This window comes from Heptranchias perlo, chromosome 33, assembly GCF_035084215.1.
Source record: "Heptranchias perlo isolate sHepPer1 chromosome 33, sHepPer1.hap1, whole genome shotgun sequence".
In the NCBI taxonomy this organism is placed as follows: domain Eukaryota; kingdom Metazoa; phylum Chordata; class Chondrichthyes; order Hexanchiformes; family Hexanchidae; genus Heptranchias; species Heptranchias perlo.
Window position 1 is genome coordinate 6,361,419 of NC_090357.1, and position 19,592 is coordinate 6,381,010.

Below are 19,592 nucleotides of genomic sequence, written 5' to 3' on the forward strand. Positions count from 1 at the left end.
CAGACTCAACATTGCTTTCAATAACTTCAGATTGTAACCACTGCTTCCATTTATTCAGCCAGATGGTGCTGGTAATGGTTCTGCTGTTGCGATTTATAGCCTCATCTAAACCCATCTTCTGTTTCTTTACTTGTCCCATTACCACCCCCTTTGCCTTGCACTAACATCCCTTTTGCCACTTGATCACTTCTGCCCTCCATCCTATCACAGACCTTCCCTTTTATTCTTTCCTCCCCATCCCCTCTGTCCCTGCCTCTGATGAAATGGTAACTCTGTCTCTCACTCCACACATAATGCCTGGCCTGCTGAGTATTTCCAGCATTTTCTGTTTTTATTAACTTTCCAATACCCATCTCATCCCATAAATATTGGAATACAACGGAAAAAAAACTGCAAGACAGCCAATGATTTTATTCAGTTTGAATCAAAACACTAAGTACAGCGATCAATGGTTTTTCAAATCATCAGAAACTTGTTACAGAATGTTACAAAGTGATTGTTTTGACAAACTGTAGTTCAAAAAGATAACATTGGACCTCGTAGCTCTGATTTTCCTGCCATGTCTTTAGTGACATTTATTTTTTTTCTCCCCAAATTGTTCTGCTCCCTCCTGAAGGCAGTGACTCTTCCTGAGAACATGTTTCATAGTTGTTGGCACGCCTCCAGTGCTTTGTCAAAATAGACACTTTTCATGTGTGAATCCAGATAATTGGATGTGTTTTCAGAGACTCCACTCCAGGAACTGGGTGGTGCTGAGAATTGAGTTTTCTGGCCTTCTGCCCAATTCCCTGATTCGTGCCCCTGGTGCACGAGACTCCATGCCAGGAGCAGAGTCTCCAAAAATATACTCCAATAAGTGTTGGCAGGCTATGTGAGTACGGACCATCACATTTGAGCCCAATCCTGTTGTCCCCTGACATCCACACAAGCTCACCTTCAGAAGTGGGAAGCTGGCTGATTTCCTTCCCTCCCTAACCCGAGGGAGAGTATTATTTGTAGAGCACCCTCCCCCCGCCCCCCCACCCACCATGGCCCCAGTTGAGATCATTATTTAAGTCAAGACCAACCATGAAAGGTCCTGGGGCCTGGACAAGGTGATGGGTGAATGACTTTAACAACTTTTATTCTATTGGGATCCCAGACACAATCCTCCTCCAGACCACTTGGTACCATCCCACAGTTTGGAGGACACCAGGCAGTGTCATAGCCATGCCACTGCCATGACTTCCGGAGTGGGTGCCCTTGGTAATTTATCCTTATGACCTTTCCCACATTGACTCTTAATTTAAGCACAACCTTTTGGCTTTCAGGCAGACGTAGTGGATATTTTCTGGCGTTCCTGTAGTCCCTACTGACATAGACACCAGGGCCCAGCGTTCCATTGTTGGATTGTTGGAAGCCATTTTTTAAAATGAATTGTACATTTCGGATATCAGTTCCATGGTACATCTCATAGATCTTGCCATCCTTTGGTGAAACATAGCTTTCAAGACTTGCTTCAGTAAAATCAGGTGCATCCTCTTCAGCCCACATATTTTCGTAGCTGCATGCCATGATGATCAAGTGAACTTTTAAACCTGCCCTTTGACAAAGGAAATGAAAAATAAATGTGGAAGAAGACATTTTCATTCTGTGCTGAGTCCTTTAGCAATATCAGATTAGATTTCCCTCTTGCTGTCATTGCTCACCCATGAACTCCTCTAATAAAGAAAGAAAGACTTACATTTGTACTGCGCCTTTCACGACCTCAGGATGTCCCAAAGTGCTTTACAACCAATGATGTACTTTTGAAGTGTAGTCACTGTTGTAATGTAGGAAGTGCGGCAGCCAATTTGCGCACAGCAAGGTCCCACAGACAGCAATGTGATAATGATCAGCTAATGGTTTATTTTGTAAATGCACTGCCTGGATTTACAAAAAGCAGAAATGTTTATAGGTTCAATTCCAAAACTGTGCTGTGTTAACTAGCTGACCTCCACTGTTGGGGTGCTACAAATGTTCTTAGCTCAGCTGGGATAGATAAGACAAAAATCTGCCGAGGTTTCTGCTTTTGATCACTGTTTGTTTACACCTGACGAAAAGCATTTGCTCCTGTGGATGTCGGATGAGGGCAGGATATGGCTAGACTGTGATGCCTCAGCAGCGGAACATCACGCTCACTGTCGAGGCTCACACATAAAGAATGGCGACTGGGCTGAGGAAGTTGAAGGCTGACAGCACCTGCAGAAGTGGGCAGAATGGAGAGGAAATAAATTTAATGGTGGTTGCAAGTATCGAGAAGACGGTCAAGGCATTGTGATAACGACCAACAAGAGCCGGGGAGCAAGTGTTGCTCGGATCAACAGGAAATTTCTTTATTTAAACTAATTGAGAAGATGTTTGCATTTATTTACAGACTAGGCGTGTGCTCTCTTGAATATAGAAAATTAAGTGGTGATCTAATTGAGATGTTTAAGATGATTAAAGTACTTGATAGGGTAGATAGAGAGAAACTATTCTCTCTGGCGGGAGAGTCCAGAACAAGGTTTGCAGAACCTTAAAATTAGAGCTAGGCTGTTCACAGGTGATGTCGGGAAGCACTTCTTCAGAAAAAAGGGGAGTGGAAATCTGGAACTCTCTCCCCAAAAAGCTGTTGAGGCTGGGGGTCAAATGAAAATGTCAAAACTGACGTTGATAGATTTTTGTTAGGCGAGGGTATTCAGGGTTACGGAACCAAAGCGGGTAGATGGAGTTAAGATACAGATCAGCCATGATCTAATTGAAAGGAGGAACAGGCTCGAGGGGCTGAATGGCCTACTCCTCTTCCTATGTCCCTATGGGTGTGCACAGCTTTAAAACGATCCTCAAAGGTGAATTTACGAATTATCAGTACACAGTGTGGGGTAAAAGAATGAATTAAAAATTGAGAATCATAATATCAGAGATGATGGGATTAGTGAATTGACGTTATTTATAAGCCGTGAGTCACTCTGATTCCCAACTCCATCATGGTTGACGCCTAGCTCGCCTCACACTACCTGCACTTAGTAATGATTGCACCAACTTTGTGAGATGCTTAACTCAAGAGCACAATCCGTTTTATACTTGTATTTATTCTGTTGCTAAAATTAGGAAAGATAAGATAATATATCAAGTGGAGTTTAATAGCAGATACCATAACATGACATAACTTCAAAATGCACAAGTCACAATGTAAATCTAACAACTTTTCCAAAGGAAATCTGAATTCAGTGCTGCTGGTCTGTAGTAGCAGGTAACAATTGAACAAATGAGATTTAGAAAGAGGACAGGACCATTTGCTCTGATAAATAAATGTTTCTTTCAGCAATTAAACCCACCAATCAACCTTCTAACCATATCCTTCAATGCCTTCTCGCTGCTGCTTCCAGTGCCTTCCCCGGTAACCGATCTCACAACTCCAACCACCCTCTGCCTGAAAAAGTGGCACCGATTTCATTTCCTACTCCGATCTTTCTTATTTTAAATTTGTGAATTTGATCCTTCACCATAGGCAACAATTTACCCACATAAACTTTGTCAATCCGTTTCCTAAACTTCTAGACTTAATTTCTCTCAATACAAAGTCTATTCTCCCAAGAAAACATGCTCAAAATCCTTAACATTTCTTAACAGTTTAAATCCCAGAGAGACAGGGTTATTTCTGTTGTTCACCTCTGTGCTCTTTCAATATCATCACTTTGAAGTGAACAAAATTCCACACAATATCCCACATGAGGTCCATCACATTATAGAATAACAATATCATATAATCTTAGAATTTACAGCACAGAAGGAGCCTATTCGTGCCTGTGCCTGTGAAAGAACTCTCCAATCAGTCCCACTCACCTGCTCTTTCCCCACAGCCCTCCACTTTTTTCCTTTTCAAACGTACGTCCAATTTTAAAACTTACTAATGAATCTGCTTCCACCATCCCTTCAGGAAGTGCATTCCAGATCGTAGTAACTCGCTGCATAAAAATAATTTCTCGTAATCTCCCCCCTTGTTCTTTTATCCCTTGTTATTTGTTTTACACACTTAAACGAACTGTAGGAAGTTTTTTGTCACTCACCTCTCCACTCGGGAAGTAACTCTGCAGTGGGATGAACCCAAATCTGGACTTTATTTTGAAGTTTTCAAGGTTTCAGTTTCAATTCTTCCAAAAGAGCGCTCAATATCTATGAGATATCACTGAGTTTTAACGGTCTAATCGAGGTATTTGAAAACAAGCCCAACATCCTTCGCACTTCTTAACAGTTTAAATCTTTTATGGTTTCCCCCCTAAGAATCCTTCAGATAGGCTGGACCTGCCGTGCACTTCCAGCATTCTCTCTCTTTCAGATTTTCAGCATTTGTGTTTCTTCCTTTGATTTCTATTAATTTTTGTTGAATTTGATCAATTTCATTGCAATCCTTAAACAATCAGAGATTGGGATTAAACAACGAATGATGGCGATAATTGACCCTGACCTTTTAGCCATGGTTTATCCAAATGTGATGAGGAGAGGTGGCACGATTTGTAACCCATGAGTGGAGCTGTGAAAAGAAAAGAAAGACTTGCATTTATACAGCACCTTCACCACCGCAGGATGTTCCAGAGCAATTTACAGCCAATGAAGTACTTTTTGAAGTGTAGTCACTTTTAGTAATGTAGGGAAAGGCGGCCGACAATTGATGCACAGCAAGATCCCACAAACAGCTGTGGAAATAAAGGACCAGATCGTAGGGGTGTAATTGGCTTTGGACGGTAGTGCTAAAATGGGCCTTGGCAAATCGGCATCCGGTTTTACACTCAGTCTGATTTTCTTTGCCATTGAAGTCAATAGAAAGGAGAATCGTGCGGACTGTAAAACCGGCTGACGATTCGCAATCGCTCTTTTTGCTCTTCCGCCCAAGACCAATTTCACCCCCCATCTGTTTTTGGTATTGGTTGAGGGATAAATGTTGGCCGGAACAGCAGGAAAACTCCCCTGCTCTTCTTCAAATAGTGTCATGGGATCTTTTTACATCCACCTGAGAGCACAATGTCAGATGGGATTTAGGTGTCTATGTACAGAAATCACTAAAAGCTAGTGCACAGGTACAAAATGTAATCAAAGAGGCTAATGCAATATTTATCTCAACAGGATTGGCATTCAAAAGTGAGGAAGTTATACTTCAGTTGTATAGAGCTTTGGTCAGACCCCGTCTGGAGATACTGCATTTAGTTCTGGGCATCACACCTCAGGAAGGGCATATTGGCCTTGGAAGGGGTGCAGTGCAGATTCACTAGAATGATACTTGGGCTTAGACGGTTAAATTATGAGGACGTGTTGCATAAACCTGTCCTATATACCTGTGAGTTTAGATGGTTGAAGGTTAATCTAATCGAGGTTTTTAAATGATAATGGGATTTGATAGGGTAAATACAGAGAAAATATTTCTTCTGGTGGGTAAACGGAGTTGAGGTACAAATCAGCTATGACCTAATTGAATGGCGGAACAGGCTCAAGGGGCTGAATGGCCTATTCCTGTTCCTACCTCATCCAAAAGGCAGCACTCCCTCAGCATTAGACTGGAGTATCAGCTGAGCTTATGTGTTCAAGTCTCTGGGGTAGGGCTTGAACCCACAAACTTTTAACTCAAAGGCCAGAGTGCTACCACTGTGCCAAGGCTTGGTGGGTATGTGGAAGAATGGGACAGCTCAATGCAAAGTGGGGTATGTGTCATATGCTATTGCTCCTCACTATGTATTGTGTTTTTGCCGCACATTAGGTGATAAAAAATTACCATTAAATTTATTATAGTTAGATTGAGTTTTTATTTTAAGTAGGAACTAAACTGGTGCATCAATTGAAGAATAGCTGTGGGACATGATCGTGAAACAGATCCTTTTTCTCACCGTGCCATCGGGTGTCTATGTCCATGAAGTACAAATATGTCATGTCACCACGTGTGGTATATTTAGTACCTGTATATGTGTAATATGTGTATATGACCCACATTCACTCATTCAAGGGCCTTCCTCAACATTCAAAGCTATTGTTGCAAATCTTCAGGAGCATAGGAACATACTAAAGTACAGAACAAGAAAAGCCACTTCAGCCTCAAACCTGCGTCCACGACAGACTGTGTACTGTCTGCTCAGTTGTGGACTCTACCCAACCTATTTGATCTGCTCTCCTGAATTAGTTACCCAGGTATGTAAGATCCATGCCTTTCAGGGTTTGGTAGCCTGGTGGTTATGGTGACTAGACTAATAACCGAGAGCTTATGAGTTCAAATGCCAATGCTTGGTAAGTTATGGAATTGAATTCAATAAATCTGGTTCTTTGTGGGCTAGCAACAGAAAGTAATCATAAAAGCTTACCGGATTGCCATAAAAACCCAACTAGTTCACTGATGCCCCTCAGGGAATGGAACCTGCTATCCCTGCCAGGTCTTGCCCACATGTCACTCTAGTCCCACACTATCTAGTTGACTATTAATGCCCTCGGGACAACTAGAGATAGGCAATAAATGCTGCTTTTCTAGTGTTACCCATATCCCAAGAACATTTTTTAATGAGTCTATTCACTGCATCAATGGTTGTCCAAATTTGAAACAATTACGTCAAAAAAAATGTAACTTTTATATTTTTGATATTAAAACAAAACCAGAAAATGCTGAAAGTGCGCACAGGTCAATCAATGGGGTTTTGTGGTAGGGATGCAACAAAGAGCCTCAATGTGCCAGGGCTAGGAAGGGGCAAAATCTGCTCGGATTCTCAATCCTGATCACTAACTGGAAAGTGTGTGAGTGTGTGTGTGTATGTATATGTGTGTGTGTGTTTGTGTGTAATGGATTCTGGGATCTTCCTGTACAGTCGAGTTAAACAATGACTTTACCAAACGAGCCTTTCAGTGATCTCCAAGCTAAACCTTCTGTATTGTATTTCTTTTGTTCAGATGAGAATGTGAGTGGTTCTGAGAGAGTGATCAATAGGTTAATTGATCTATTCATGATGTATCTAAAACATGGTCTCTGCTCATTTCCTCTTGAAGCTGACCAAAGCTACAGTGACAGATTTAGAAATGGCTACTTCTACTGAAGCAGGAAAAAATGTTTGACAAAAACAAATATGTTCTTTGACTCTGCCTGTCTATGCTGAACTAAGACACCTGAAGTGAGATTCGTCCATATGAGGAAATATGATGCTAAGTGAATAATCAATTCTTTAAACAAATCTATTTATTGGCGTGGCAAACTGTACTTGAGCCTAAGGCATGAATCCCCTCTCTCTGGCTAGTAAACCGCAGTCTGGTTCACCAGAGATAGCGATCAGTAGGGAAGTACTTGAGATACAGGATCTCGAGATCCTGACCCTGTTAGTGACAGGAGGACACCCTCCATTTCGATCCCAGGATCCTCTGGCAACCGTCTTCAGCCTGCAAGTCTGCACGGTTCCATACTCGGCCTTCAGACTGGATCAATCAGCATTCCTCTAGTTCCCGGCTCACTCCCCTTCCTGCCAAGTCGGCCAAATCTCAAGTTGGACCACCCCCAGCCAGTCGACCAAGCCTAGCTCGGTCACTAAGTGAAGCATCCATGGCAATGCTCCTCTCAGTATGTTCTTTGAATAGGACCCCGATTTGCATAAAGTCATGAGACTTCCGACTGATTAAGCCTGACACCTCAGTGTAGCTTAAACATATCTGCGGGGTGGAAACAAAGCAGCAAGGGTATTGCTAGGACATTAACTCCTGTTCCACACAGTTTCCACTGGACAGAGGGAGTTAAAATCACCCCACCCCTGACTTTACGTTTAACAGAATGGTTTTGTGAAAATTGTTGGACAAGCATTAACTTTCCAATACCCATCTCATCCCATAAATATTGGAATACAACAGAAAAAAACTGCAAGACAGCCAATGATTTTATTCAGTTCGAATCAAATCACTAAGTACAGCGATCAATGGTTTTTCAAATCATCAGAAACTTGTTACAGAATGTTACAAAGTGATTGTTTTGACAGATTGTAATTCAAAAAACATAACATTGAACCCTGTAGCTCTCATTTTCATTTCGTGACATTTACAATTTTTTTCCCCCAAATTGTTCTGCTCCCTCCTGAAGGCAGTGACTCTTCCTGAGAACATGTTTCATAGTTGTTGACACGCCTCCAGTGCTTTGTCAAAATAGACACTTTTCATGTGTGAATCCAGATAATTGGATGTGTTTTCAGAGACTCCACTCCAGGAACTGGGTGCCGCTGAGAATTGAGTTTTCTGGCCTTCGGCCCAATTCCCTGATTCGTGCCCCTGGTGCACGAGACTCCATGCCAGGAGCAGAGTCTCCAAAAATATACTCCAATAAGTGTTGGCAGGCTATGTGAATACGGACCATCACATTTGAGCCCAATCCTGTTGTCCCCTGACATCCACACAAGCTCACATTCAGAAGTGGGAAGCTGGCTGATTTCCTTCCCTCCCTAACCCGAGGGAGAGTATTATTTGTAGAGCACCCTCCCCCCCCCCCCCCCCCCACCCACCCACCATGGCCCCAGTTGAGATCATTATTTAAGTCAAGACCAACCATGAAAGGTCCTGGGTCCTGGACAAGGTGGTGAGTGAATGACTTTAACAACTTTTATTCTATTGGGATCCCAGACACAATCCTCCTCCAGACCACTTGGTACCATCCCACAGTTTGGAGGACACCAGGCAGTGTCATAGCCATGCCGCTGCCATGACTTCTGGAGTGGGTGCCCTTGGCGATCTATCTTTATGACCTTTCCCACATTGACTCTTAATTTAAGCACAGCCTTCTGGCTTTCAGGCAGGTCCAATGGATATCTGCTGGCTTTCTGGATGTCCCTACTGACATAGACACCAGGACCCAGCATTCCTTTCGTGGATCGTTGGAAACCAATTTTTGGATTGCAAATGGATTGTACATTTCGGATATCAGTTCCATGGTACATCACATAGATCTTGCCATCCTTTGGTGCCTTATAACTTTGAAGACAGGCTTCAATAAAATCAGGTCCATCCTCTTCAGCCCACATATTTCCGTAGCTGCATGCCATGCTGATCAGGTGAATTTGTAAACTTGCTCTTTAACAAAAGAAATGAAAAATAAATGTAGAAGAAGACATCTTCATTCTGTACTGAGTCCTGTAGTAATATCAGATTAGATTTCCCTCTTGCTGTTATTGCTCACTTGTGAACTCCTCTAATGGTTTATTGTGTAAATTTACTGCCTGGATTTACAAAGAGCAGAAATGATCATAGGTTCAATTCCAAAACTGTGCTGTGTTAACTAGCTGACCTCCACTGTTGGGGTGCTACACATGTTCTTAGCTCACCTGGGCTAGATAAGACAAAAATCTGCCGAGGATTCTGCCTTTGATCATTGTTTGTTTACACCTGACGAAAAGCATTTCCTCCTGTGGATGTCGGATGAGGGCAGGATATGGATAGACTGTGATGCCTCAGCAGCGGAATATCATGCCCGACGCTCACTGTCAAGGCTCGGACATAAAGAATGGCCACTGGGCTGAGGAAGCTGAAGGCTGACAGCACCCGCAGAAGTGGGCAGAATGGAGAGGGAGAAAATTTAATGGTGGTTGCAAGTATTGAGCGGACAGTCAAGGCATCGTTATACTGCCTTGACCATCACCAGCACAACATAGCTCGTCATTTAAATAAGTGTTTGAAATTATACTTTGTGGTGTAGTTTTAAAAAAAATCGGTGAGTTATGGGCATCTTGTGGCTAGCGATCGCATGCTCCTTTTCTCTGTAGAGAATAAGTTTGAGTCTCTGATCTGCTTTTGTAACATTGGAGGTGAAATTCCTCCTGCTACAATGAATAGGAGAATTGCTTCCTTTTTTTCGCAATGAAATCACAGGTTTGAAACTTGTCCATTCTGTTTAGCAAGTCACTAATCACAGATGAATAACAGGCCTTTTCTCATCTTTTGCTAAAAGGTTGAATTTCACCTCCTTATGGCCCTACGGTTCATTCTTGACCCTCTTTACACCAATATCCAATGTTCATTTCAAGGTAAAATGCCTCAAATTTCATACAACATTCTAAATGTGGTTTCACCAACAAGTTGTACTGATCTGCAGTATCAATGGAAGTTGCAAAGGATCCTGAGAAATAGTTTCCATGGAGCAGGTTCGGAAAAGGTTGATATTTGCCAGAGGCAGATGGGCCTTATATGGTTAGTAATGCAAAGCATTCAATCCCTATTCCCTCGAGAATCATAATGTCAGAGATGAAGAGATTAGTAAACTGACGTTATTTATAAGCCGTGAGTCACTCTGATTTCCAGCTCCACCATGGTTGACGCCTAGCTCGCCTCACACTACCTGCACTTAGTAATGATTGCACCAAGTTTGTGAGATGCTTCACTCAGAGCACAACCCGTTTTATGCACATATCTATTGTGTAGCTGAAATTAGGAAAGATAAGATAATATATCAAGTAGACTTTAATAGCAGATACCATAACATGACATAACTTCAAAATGCACAAGTCACAATGTAAATCTAAGAACTTTTCCAAAGGAAATCTGAATTCAATGCTGCTGGTCTGTAGTAGCAGGTAACAGTTGAACAAATGAGATTTAGAAAGAGGACAGGACCATTTGCTCTGATAAATAAATGTTTCTTTCAGCAATTAAACCCACCAATCAACCTTCTAACCATATCCTTCAATGCCTTCTCGCTGCTGCTTCCAGTGCCTTCCCCGGTAACCGATCTCACAACTCCAACCACCCTCTGCCTGAAAAAGTGGCACCGATTTCATTTCCTACTCCGATCTTTCTTATTTTAAATTTGTGAATTTGATCCTTCACCATAGGCAACAATTTACCCACATAAACTTTGTCAATCCGTTTCCTAAACTTCTAGACTTAATTTCTCTCAATACAAAGTCTATTCTCCCAAGAAAACATGCTCAAAATCCTTAACATTTCTTAACAGTTTAAATCCCAGAGAGACAGGGTTATTTCTGTTGTTCACCTCTGTGCTCTTTCAATATCATCACTTTGAAGTGAACAAAATTCCACACAATATCCCACATGAGGTCCATCACATTATAGAATAACAATATCATATAATCTTAGAATTTACAGCACAGAAGGAGCCTATTCGTGCCTGTGCCTGTGAAAGAACTCTCCAATCAGTCCCACTCACCTGCTCTTTCCCCACAGCCCTCCACTTTTTTCCTTTTCAAACGTACGTCCAATTTTAAAACTTACTAATGAATCTGCTTCCACCATCCCTTCAGGAAGTGCATTCCAGATCGTAGTAACTCGCTGCATAAAAATAATTTCTCCTCATCTCCCCCCTTGTTCTTTTATCCCTTGTTATTTGTTTTACACACTTAAACGAACTGTAGGAAGTTTTTTGTCACTCACCTCTCCACTCGTGAAGTAACTCTGCAGTGGGATGAACCCAAATCTGGACTTTATTTTGAAGTTTTCAAGGTTTCAGTTTCAATTCTTCCAAAAGAGAGCTCAATATCTATGACATATCACTGAGTTTTAACGGTTGAGAAGTGATCTAATCGAGGTATTTGAAAACAAGCCCAACATCCTTCGCACTTCTTAACAGTTTAAATCTTTTATGGTTTCCCCCCTAAGAATCCTTCAGATAGGCTGGACCTGCCGTGCACTTCCAGCATTCTCTCTCTTTCAGATTTTCAGCATTTGTGTTTCTTCCTTTCATTTCTATTAATTTTTGTTGAATTTGATCAATTTCATTGCAATCCTTAAACAATCAGAGATTGGGATTAAACAACAAATGATGGCGATAATTGACCCTGACCTTTTAGCCATGGTTTATCCAAATGTGATGAGGAGAGGTGGCACGATTTGTAACCCATGAGTGGAGCTGTGAAAAGAAAAGAAAGACTTGCATTTATACAGCACCTTCACCACCGCAGGATGTTCCAGAGCAATTTGCAGCCGATGAAGTACTTTTTGAAGTGTAGTCACTTTTAGTAATGTAGGGAATCGCGGCCGACAATTGATGCACAGCAAGATCCCACAAACAGCTGTGGAAATAAAGGACCAGATCGTAGGGGTGTAATTGGCCTTGGACGGTAGTGCTAAAATGGGCCTTGGCGAATCGGCAGCCAGTTTTACACTCTGTCTGATTTTCTTTGCCATTGAAGTCAATAGAAAGGAGAATCGTGCGGACTGTAAAACCGGCTGACGATTCGCAATCGCTCTTTTTGCTCTTCCGCCCAAGACCAATTTCACCCCCCATCTGTTTTTGGTATTGGTTGAGGGATAAATGTTGGCCGGAACAGCAGGAAAACTCCCCTGCTCTTCTTCAAATAGTGTCATGGGATCTTTTTACATCCACCTGAGAGGGCAATGTCAGATGGGATTTAGGCTAATAGAATATTTATCTCAAGAGGATTGGCATTCAAAAGTGAGGAAGTGATACTTCATTTGTATAGAGCTTTGGTCTGACCCCATCTGGAGTACTGCATCCAGTTTTGGGCACCAAACCTCAGGAAAGATATAATGGCCTTCGACGGGTACAGTGTTGATTCACCAGAATGATACCTGGGCTTAAAGGATTAAATTATGAGGACGTGTTGCATAAACCTGTCCGATATTCCCTTTGAGTTTAGATGGTTGAAGGGTAATCTAATCGAGATTTTTATAATGATAAAGGGATTTGATAGGGTAGACACAGAGAAAATATTTCCTCTGGTGGGGAATCCAGAACAAGAGGGCATAATCTCAACATTAGAGCTAGGCAATTTAGGAGTGAAATCAGGAAGCACTTTCTCACATAAAGAGTAGTGGAAATCTGGAACTCTCCCTCAAAAGGCTGTGGGTGCTGGAGGTCAAATGAAAATTTCAAGACTGAGATGGACAGAATTTTATTAGGTAAGGGTACCAAGGGATATGAAACAAAGGCGGGTAAATGGAGTTAAGGTACAATCAGCCATGATCTCATTGAATATCGGAACAGGCTCAAGGGGCTGAATGGCCTCTTCCTGTTCCTATGTTACTTTCTCATCCAAAAGGCAGCACTCCCTCAGCACTGCACTGGAGTGTCAGCTGAGCTTATGTGCTCAATTCTCTAGAGTTGGGCTTGAACCCACAACCTTCATGACTCAGAGTCAAGCATGCTACCAATGTGCCAAGGCTTAGTGGGTATGTGGAAGGGTGGGGCAGCTCTATGCCAAGTCGGGTATGTGTCACATTCTATGGCTCCTCACTATTTATTGTGTTTTTGCCACACATTAGGTGATAAAAAATTACCATTATATTTATTATAGTTAGATTGAGTTTTTATTTTAAGTAGGAACTAAACTGGTGCATCAGTTGAAGAGTAGCTGTGGGACATGACCGTGAAACAGATCCTTTTTCTCACTGTGCCATCAGGTGTCTATGTCCATAAAGTACAAATATGTCATGGAGCCACTGTCACCACGTGTGGTACATTTAGTTTCTGTGTAATATGTGTATATGAGCCACATTCGCTCATTCAAGGGCCTTCCTCAACATTCAAAGCTATTGTTGCAAGTTTTCAGGAGCATTGGAACATACCAAAGTACAGAACAAGAAAAGCCACTTCAGCCTCAAACCTGCGTCCACGACAGACTGTGTACTGTCTGCTCGATTGTGGACTCTACCCAACCTATTTGATCTGCTCTCCTGAATTAGCTACCCAGACACCCAGATACGTAAGATCCGTGTCTTTCAGGGTTTGGTAGCCTAATGGTTATGGCAGTGGACTAATAACCACAGAGTTTGTGAGTTCAAATCCAACCATGATAAGTTATGGAATTGAATTCAATAAATCTGGTACTTTGTGGGAAAGCAATCATAAAAGCTCACTGAATTGCCATAAAGACTCAACTAGTTCACTATGTTGAGTGTGTGGCTAGGGCTGGGCTCAGGGGTTGTGCTACTTCCTGTGCTACTGTCAGCTAGCACTTGTACAGGCTTGCAAATGAAGGCTTGCCATTTGGGCCAAGTATCTGAGGGATACCATCGCCATAAGTCAGTACCTTCAGGATAGGACAACAAGCAAAAAAATCAGCATGTAATGATAAGTGTTTTCAATGGCAGGTGTTTTCTGTTTTCAATTGACTTAAATTCAAATTAAATCACATAAACTGACATGAAACTATCATTATCTCTGGACCGATACAGTGATGCAGATTTGCTGAATGGAAAGTGAAACTTTGCTATTTCGGAGAAAAGAGCCCCACTCAGTGCAGGAAGGAACTGCAGATGTTTTTTAGCCACTAATAGGTTAGTTGCGCAATTTCTTCTATTAAAAGCATGTACAATAAAGACCAGATATTTCACATTCAAAAAAAAACTTAAGTTAACAAGTACAGTCAAGCACTCACATTATAGAATAAAAGTCTTATGTGATGTCTTTAATTGCATTTTGACTTTATTTTCTCTACAAAATATAGTATGAATATTTTACTCTTTTATTTTTGCAGTGTTGAAACCTTTACTGTATAACAGCTGTTAAATTCCTGCACCAAATGGCTTACTTTCCAGTTTCATTGATGTAGCAATGCCAGAGCGTTCTCCCTCCATCTCCAATCATTCGCTGTTTCTCGTTCACTTCCCTGTTACATCTCATCCTTTGTGACTGGTCATTCTTTTTGCGTCTCATCCAAAAGACAATGCAGCACTCCCTCAGCAGTTGCACTGGTTTGTCAGCCGACATTATGGTCTCATAGTGCATGGGTGGGGCAGAGAACAGTCAAGAGGCATTTTGTTAGCATTAGAAGCATCAGTTATGAAGAAAGACTGGAAAAACCTAGGCTTTTCAGCAATGAAAGGAGGCGCCTGAGAGGTGACCTTATTCAAGCTAGTAAACAAAGATAGGTGAACCTTGAAAGTTACTTCAAACTAAATTGTAAGAGTAGGACAAGGGGACATAGATTCAAACTAGATTTTACTTTGATTTACTGCCCAATTTCAGGTAGTTTTGAGGTGCAAAACAGAGTAAAACAGGGCGTTAATGGCTACCACCTCAACTACGCCAGTTAAAACTTGCTCTAGAAACAGCACTAAACCCCCTTTATACTCCATTGCATATTATTATATACAATGAAATTATGACTCATTGTCCCATGTTAACTAAAATTAAGCTTTTGTAAAATTGAACTGCATGGAAAGGGTTAAATACCCATGCCAATTAAAAAATATATGTGCTTGCAAAAAAATGTGGTTGTGGTGTGACAAGTTTCATAGTCAGTTTCCGTTACGTCGTGACATATAATTGTATTTTGCATTGTACTTTCTATCATAGAAACATAGAAAATAGGAGCAAGAGTAGGCCATTTGGCCCTTTGGGTCTGCTCCGCCATTCAAAATGATCATGGCTGATTGTCTAACTCAGTACCCTGTTCCTGCTTTTTCTCCATATCCCTTGATCCCTTTAGCATTAAGAAATATATCTATCTCCTTCTTGAATACATCTAATGACTTGGCCTCCACTGCCTTCTGTGGTAGAGAATTCCACAGGTTCACCGCCCTCTGAGTGAAGAAATTTCTCCTCATCTCGGTTCTAAATGGCATACCCCGTATCCTGAGACTGTGACCCCTGGTTCTGGACTCCCCAGCCATTGGGAACATCCTCCCTGCATCTAGTCTGTCTAGTCCTGTTAGAATTTTATATGTTTCCATGAGATCACCTCTCATTCTTCTAAACTCTAGTGAATAGAGGCCTAGTCGACCCAATCTCTCCTCATACGTCAGTCCTGCCATCCCAGGAATCAGTCTGGTAAACCTTCGTTGCACTCCCTCCATGGCAAGGACATCCTTCCTCAGATAAGGAGACCAAAACTGCACACAATACTCCAGATGTGGTCTCACCAAGGCCCTGTATAACTGCAGTAAGACAGCCCTGTTCCTGTACTCAAATCCTCTTGCAATGAAGGCCAACATACCATTTGCCTTCCTAACTGCTTGCTGCACCTGAATGCTCGCTTTCAGCGACTGGTGTACAAGGACACCCAGGTCTCGTTGCACCTCCCCTTTTCCCAATCTATTACCATTCAGATAATAATCAGCCTTTCTGTTTTTACAACCAAAGTGGATAACCTCACATTTATCCACGTTATACTGCATCTGCCATGTTCTTGCCCACTCACCCAACTTGTCTAAATCACATAGGAGCCTCTTTGCATCCTCCTCACAGCTCACATTCCACCCCAGCTTTGTGTCGTCTGCAAACTTGGAAATGTTACATTTAGTTCCCTCATCCAAATCATTGATATATATTGTGAACAGCTGGGTCCCAAGCACTGATCCCTGTGGTACCCCACTAGTCACTGCCTGCCACCCGGAAAAAGACCTGTTTATTCCTACTCTCTGTTTCCTGTCTGTCAACCAATTCTCAATCCATGCCAGTATATTCCCCCCAATCCCATGTGCTTTAATTTTGCACACTAACCTCTTGTGTGGGACCTTATCAAAAGCCTTCTGAAAATCCAAATACACCACATCCACTGGTTCTCCCCTACCTATTCTACGAGTTACATCCTCAAAAAACTCCAGTAGATTTGTTAAGCATGATTTCCCTTTCATAAATCCATGCTGACTTTGTCCAATCCCGTTAATGCCTTCCAAGTGTTCTGTTATCACATCCTTTATAATAGACTCGAGCATTTTCCCCACTACCGATGTTAGGCTAACTGGTCTGTAATTCCCTGTTTTTTCTCTTCCCTCCATTTTTAAATAGTGGGGTTACATTTGCCACCCTCCAATCTGTAGGAACTGTTCCAGAGTCTATAGGATTTTGGAAGATGATCACCAATGCATCCATTATTTCCAGGGCCATTATCATTTAACGTAATTGTATTCACTTAAAATAATTGTATTACTTAAAGCTAGTCGTGAACTGCCAGAACGAGAGCTTGAATTCTGTGTTCGGTCATTTGTAATGGGATGCCTTTCTTCTATGCCACGATATATATGAATAGTATCTTTGTACTGTCGGATGAAAATCCACTAGCAATCTTAATGAGTTTGTAGAAACAACCTTGAGAAAGGAACCTGATTATCACTGACAAAGCCATACGTTCAGTTGGAGGAACCCTGAGGAGGATCAGTAAGGAGGCGAGATGGAACACTCCCCAATGTCTGGGTTAAACAGAGTCCCATGTTGGAACTGTGATAATGAGATTGTAAATATATGCTCTAAGGAGGAAAACTGGTAATAAGCAAAAGGACCTTGAGGTTGGTTTAAAGCATAAGATAAGGAAGAAAACTGTCCAAGTGGGTTATTAAAGTCTGAGGAGAATAGGTGAAATTGTTGTCCTCAGACAAGAGAAGTCAGCAACAAGCCAGGAACACCGAGAATGGGGAACAACAGCGGACTATTTGGGAAGAGGACTCAAGTTCTCCCAGAGACTGATTGTATAAAGGTCATGTACATTAACACAGTAATGTTTGAAGCTCAATAAACCAAGAGATTAATGCAGTATTAAAACCTCTGTCTCCCTCCGTTCCTGAGTTACCTAAATTTAATTATTGCTGAAAATATCTGGTCTGGGTTCGGACGATTAAGATGAAATCTTAACAAAGTCGCGAACGCAAATAATCTGCACAAGTTGAGAAATAACATTGCTGGTCAGTGTTATTACACATGGAATAGTCCCAACCAGGTCTTGGAAACCATGTGAAAGTAAAGCATTCAGGCATTTGTTGAAGCAGTAGTTGCTGCCATTTCGGAAACCACCAGTACCCTTAAAACTTCCTCCCAGAATTCTCCTGGACTGTCAACTCTCTCCGAGGTGTTCTGCATGTCATGAGAAACCTCCTGAAATGTGTCGCAGTTGCATGTAGTGGACTCCTCCTACTTCTCCGTCATCTCACCCATATGTATGGAAACCATCTCCAATGCCAGTGCACAAGATCAATGCTCCCTAATCATAACTCTTTTGAAGACTGGGCCTCTGAGATCTGGGTCATTAGACTCAGTCAAGAACGGTTGTTTCTCCTTCCTGCTGCTGATGCCCGCCCTGAGGCTGCTGCTCCTTCAGAAATTCTAGTAGTTGTCCTTCCTGCTGCTGAATTAGCTACAGTCTTTTAAAGTCTGCACCTGCACTCCAAGCCCCTCCCTCCCTCCCTCCCAGTGGCAGTAATCCAATGAGGACAAGTATTACTACTCCCTGAGTGACTAATGAGGGCTCGGAGAAGACAGTGCAGTGGGTTAGCCACAGAGTCAGATGGGGGGGGTCAGAGGTCCTGCCTGACCGATAACCAGCCAACGGGAGGAGAATTCAGCTAAAGAGTGATCAATATATGGAGTGGACATCAGTGAAGGTGAAAAGCCTGGAATCATTTAAGAAACAATTGGGTGCTGCAGTGGGGGATCTTTAGGGTCCTTCTGAATGGATAAACCACGTTGGACCAAATGGCCTTCCTCATTCGTAATTATCTTATGAACTCCACCTAAACCAGATGATTTGGCCATTTATTTCATTGCTGTTAGTGGGATCTTGCTCTGCACAAATTGGCTGGCGCGTTTCCTACATTACAACAGTGGCTACACTTCAAAAGTACTTAATTGGTTGTGAAGTGCTTTGGGACATCCTGAGATCATAAAAGAAACTGTATATATTCAAGTCCTGCTTTCCGCTGTGAAAGATATTGGAGACCCTACAGAAGCAGGAAGATTTTTATTCCATTGAATAATTGTTTCCCAGTAATTCTGCAACTCTGATTGATAATGGTGTGATATTTTCAGATGACGCTTTAGGAACATAGGAAAGCGAGTAGGCCATTCAGCCCCTCGAGCCTGTTCCGCCATTCAATTAGATCATGATGTGGAGATGCCGGTGATGGACTGGGGTTAACAATTGTAAACAATTTTACAACACCAAGTTATAGTCCAACGATTTTATTTTTAATCCCACAAGCTTTCGGGGGCTTTCCCCTTCCTCAGGCGGTCACACACCCTGAGGAAGGGGAAAGCCCCCGAAAGCTTGTGGGATTAAAAATAAAATCGTTGGACTATAACTTGGTGTTGTAAAATTGTTTACAATTAGATCATGGCAGATCTGACTCATTATTTTCTCCATTATCATTTTTTTTTTACTTATATTAAATCTAGCAAATTTCTCCTCCTTTAGAAAACACACAAACTTTGCTATATATTTCCTTGCCTGCTACATCAAATGTAGTTTCTTCATCTACAAGTGGACAAAACCTGGCTTTACAACCCTTACAGCCTTGCGGAAGTGTTACTGTTTAATACATCATGCCTTCTAAATGTAAAGTAAGCTGTGCAATTTACAATCATCTAGATCTGAGATGAATAGAGAACAGCACTTTCGTCTTGTAGGGAAATCAAGGAAACAGCAAAAGAATCTTAAAATCTAACCTAAGCCAGTTAAGATTGAATCCAGGAAAATTTTTACACAAAGTGTTGGGAGAGAGAGGAATACACCAGCATTGAAGGCCACACAGAAAGGATCAATGTTTAAAATAGAGATGGGAAGTAAGGATATGAAGGGATATAAAGAAAGGGAGGGGACTTGGGATTAAAAAGAGAGCTGCCATGACTAAGCAAATGGCGGAGCCGGCTCGATGGGCCAAATGGCTTCTCTTGTTCTTATATCTAG

At 41.9% G+C, this 19,592-nt stretch overlaps 1 protein-coding gene across 1 annotated transcript in view; it reads right to left on the reverse strand.

Annotated features, from left to right (window-relative positions):
- Positions 1 to 391: 391 nt before the first annotated feature.
- The window catches only part of gig2o (grass carp reovirus (GCRV)-induced gene 2o), a 36,679-nt gene continuing 17,478 nt past the window's right edge, over positions 392 to 19,592 (reverse strand). Inside the window, exons 5-8 of the mRNA XM_067970716.1 lie at positions 11,162 to 11,300; positions 8,552 to 9,072; positions 3,847 to 4,015; positions 392 to 1,582 (exon numbers count right to left, since the gene is read on the reverse strand). Coding sequence (XP_067826817.1) covers positions 1,057 to 1,582; positions 3,847 to 4,015; positions 8,552 to 9,072; positions 11,162 to 11,300 — 1,355 coding nt within the window. The 3' untranslated portion in view covers positions 392 to 1,056. The remainder of the gene's footprint in view (positions 1,583 to 3,846; positions 4,016 to 8,551; positions 9,073 to 11,161; positions 11,301 to 19,592) is intronic.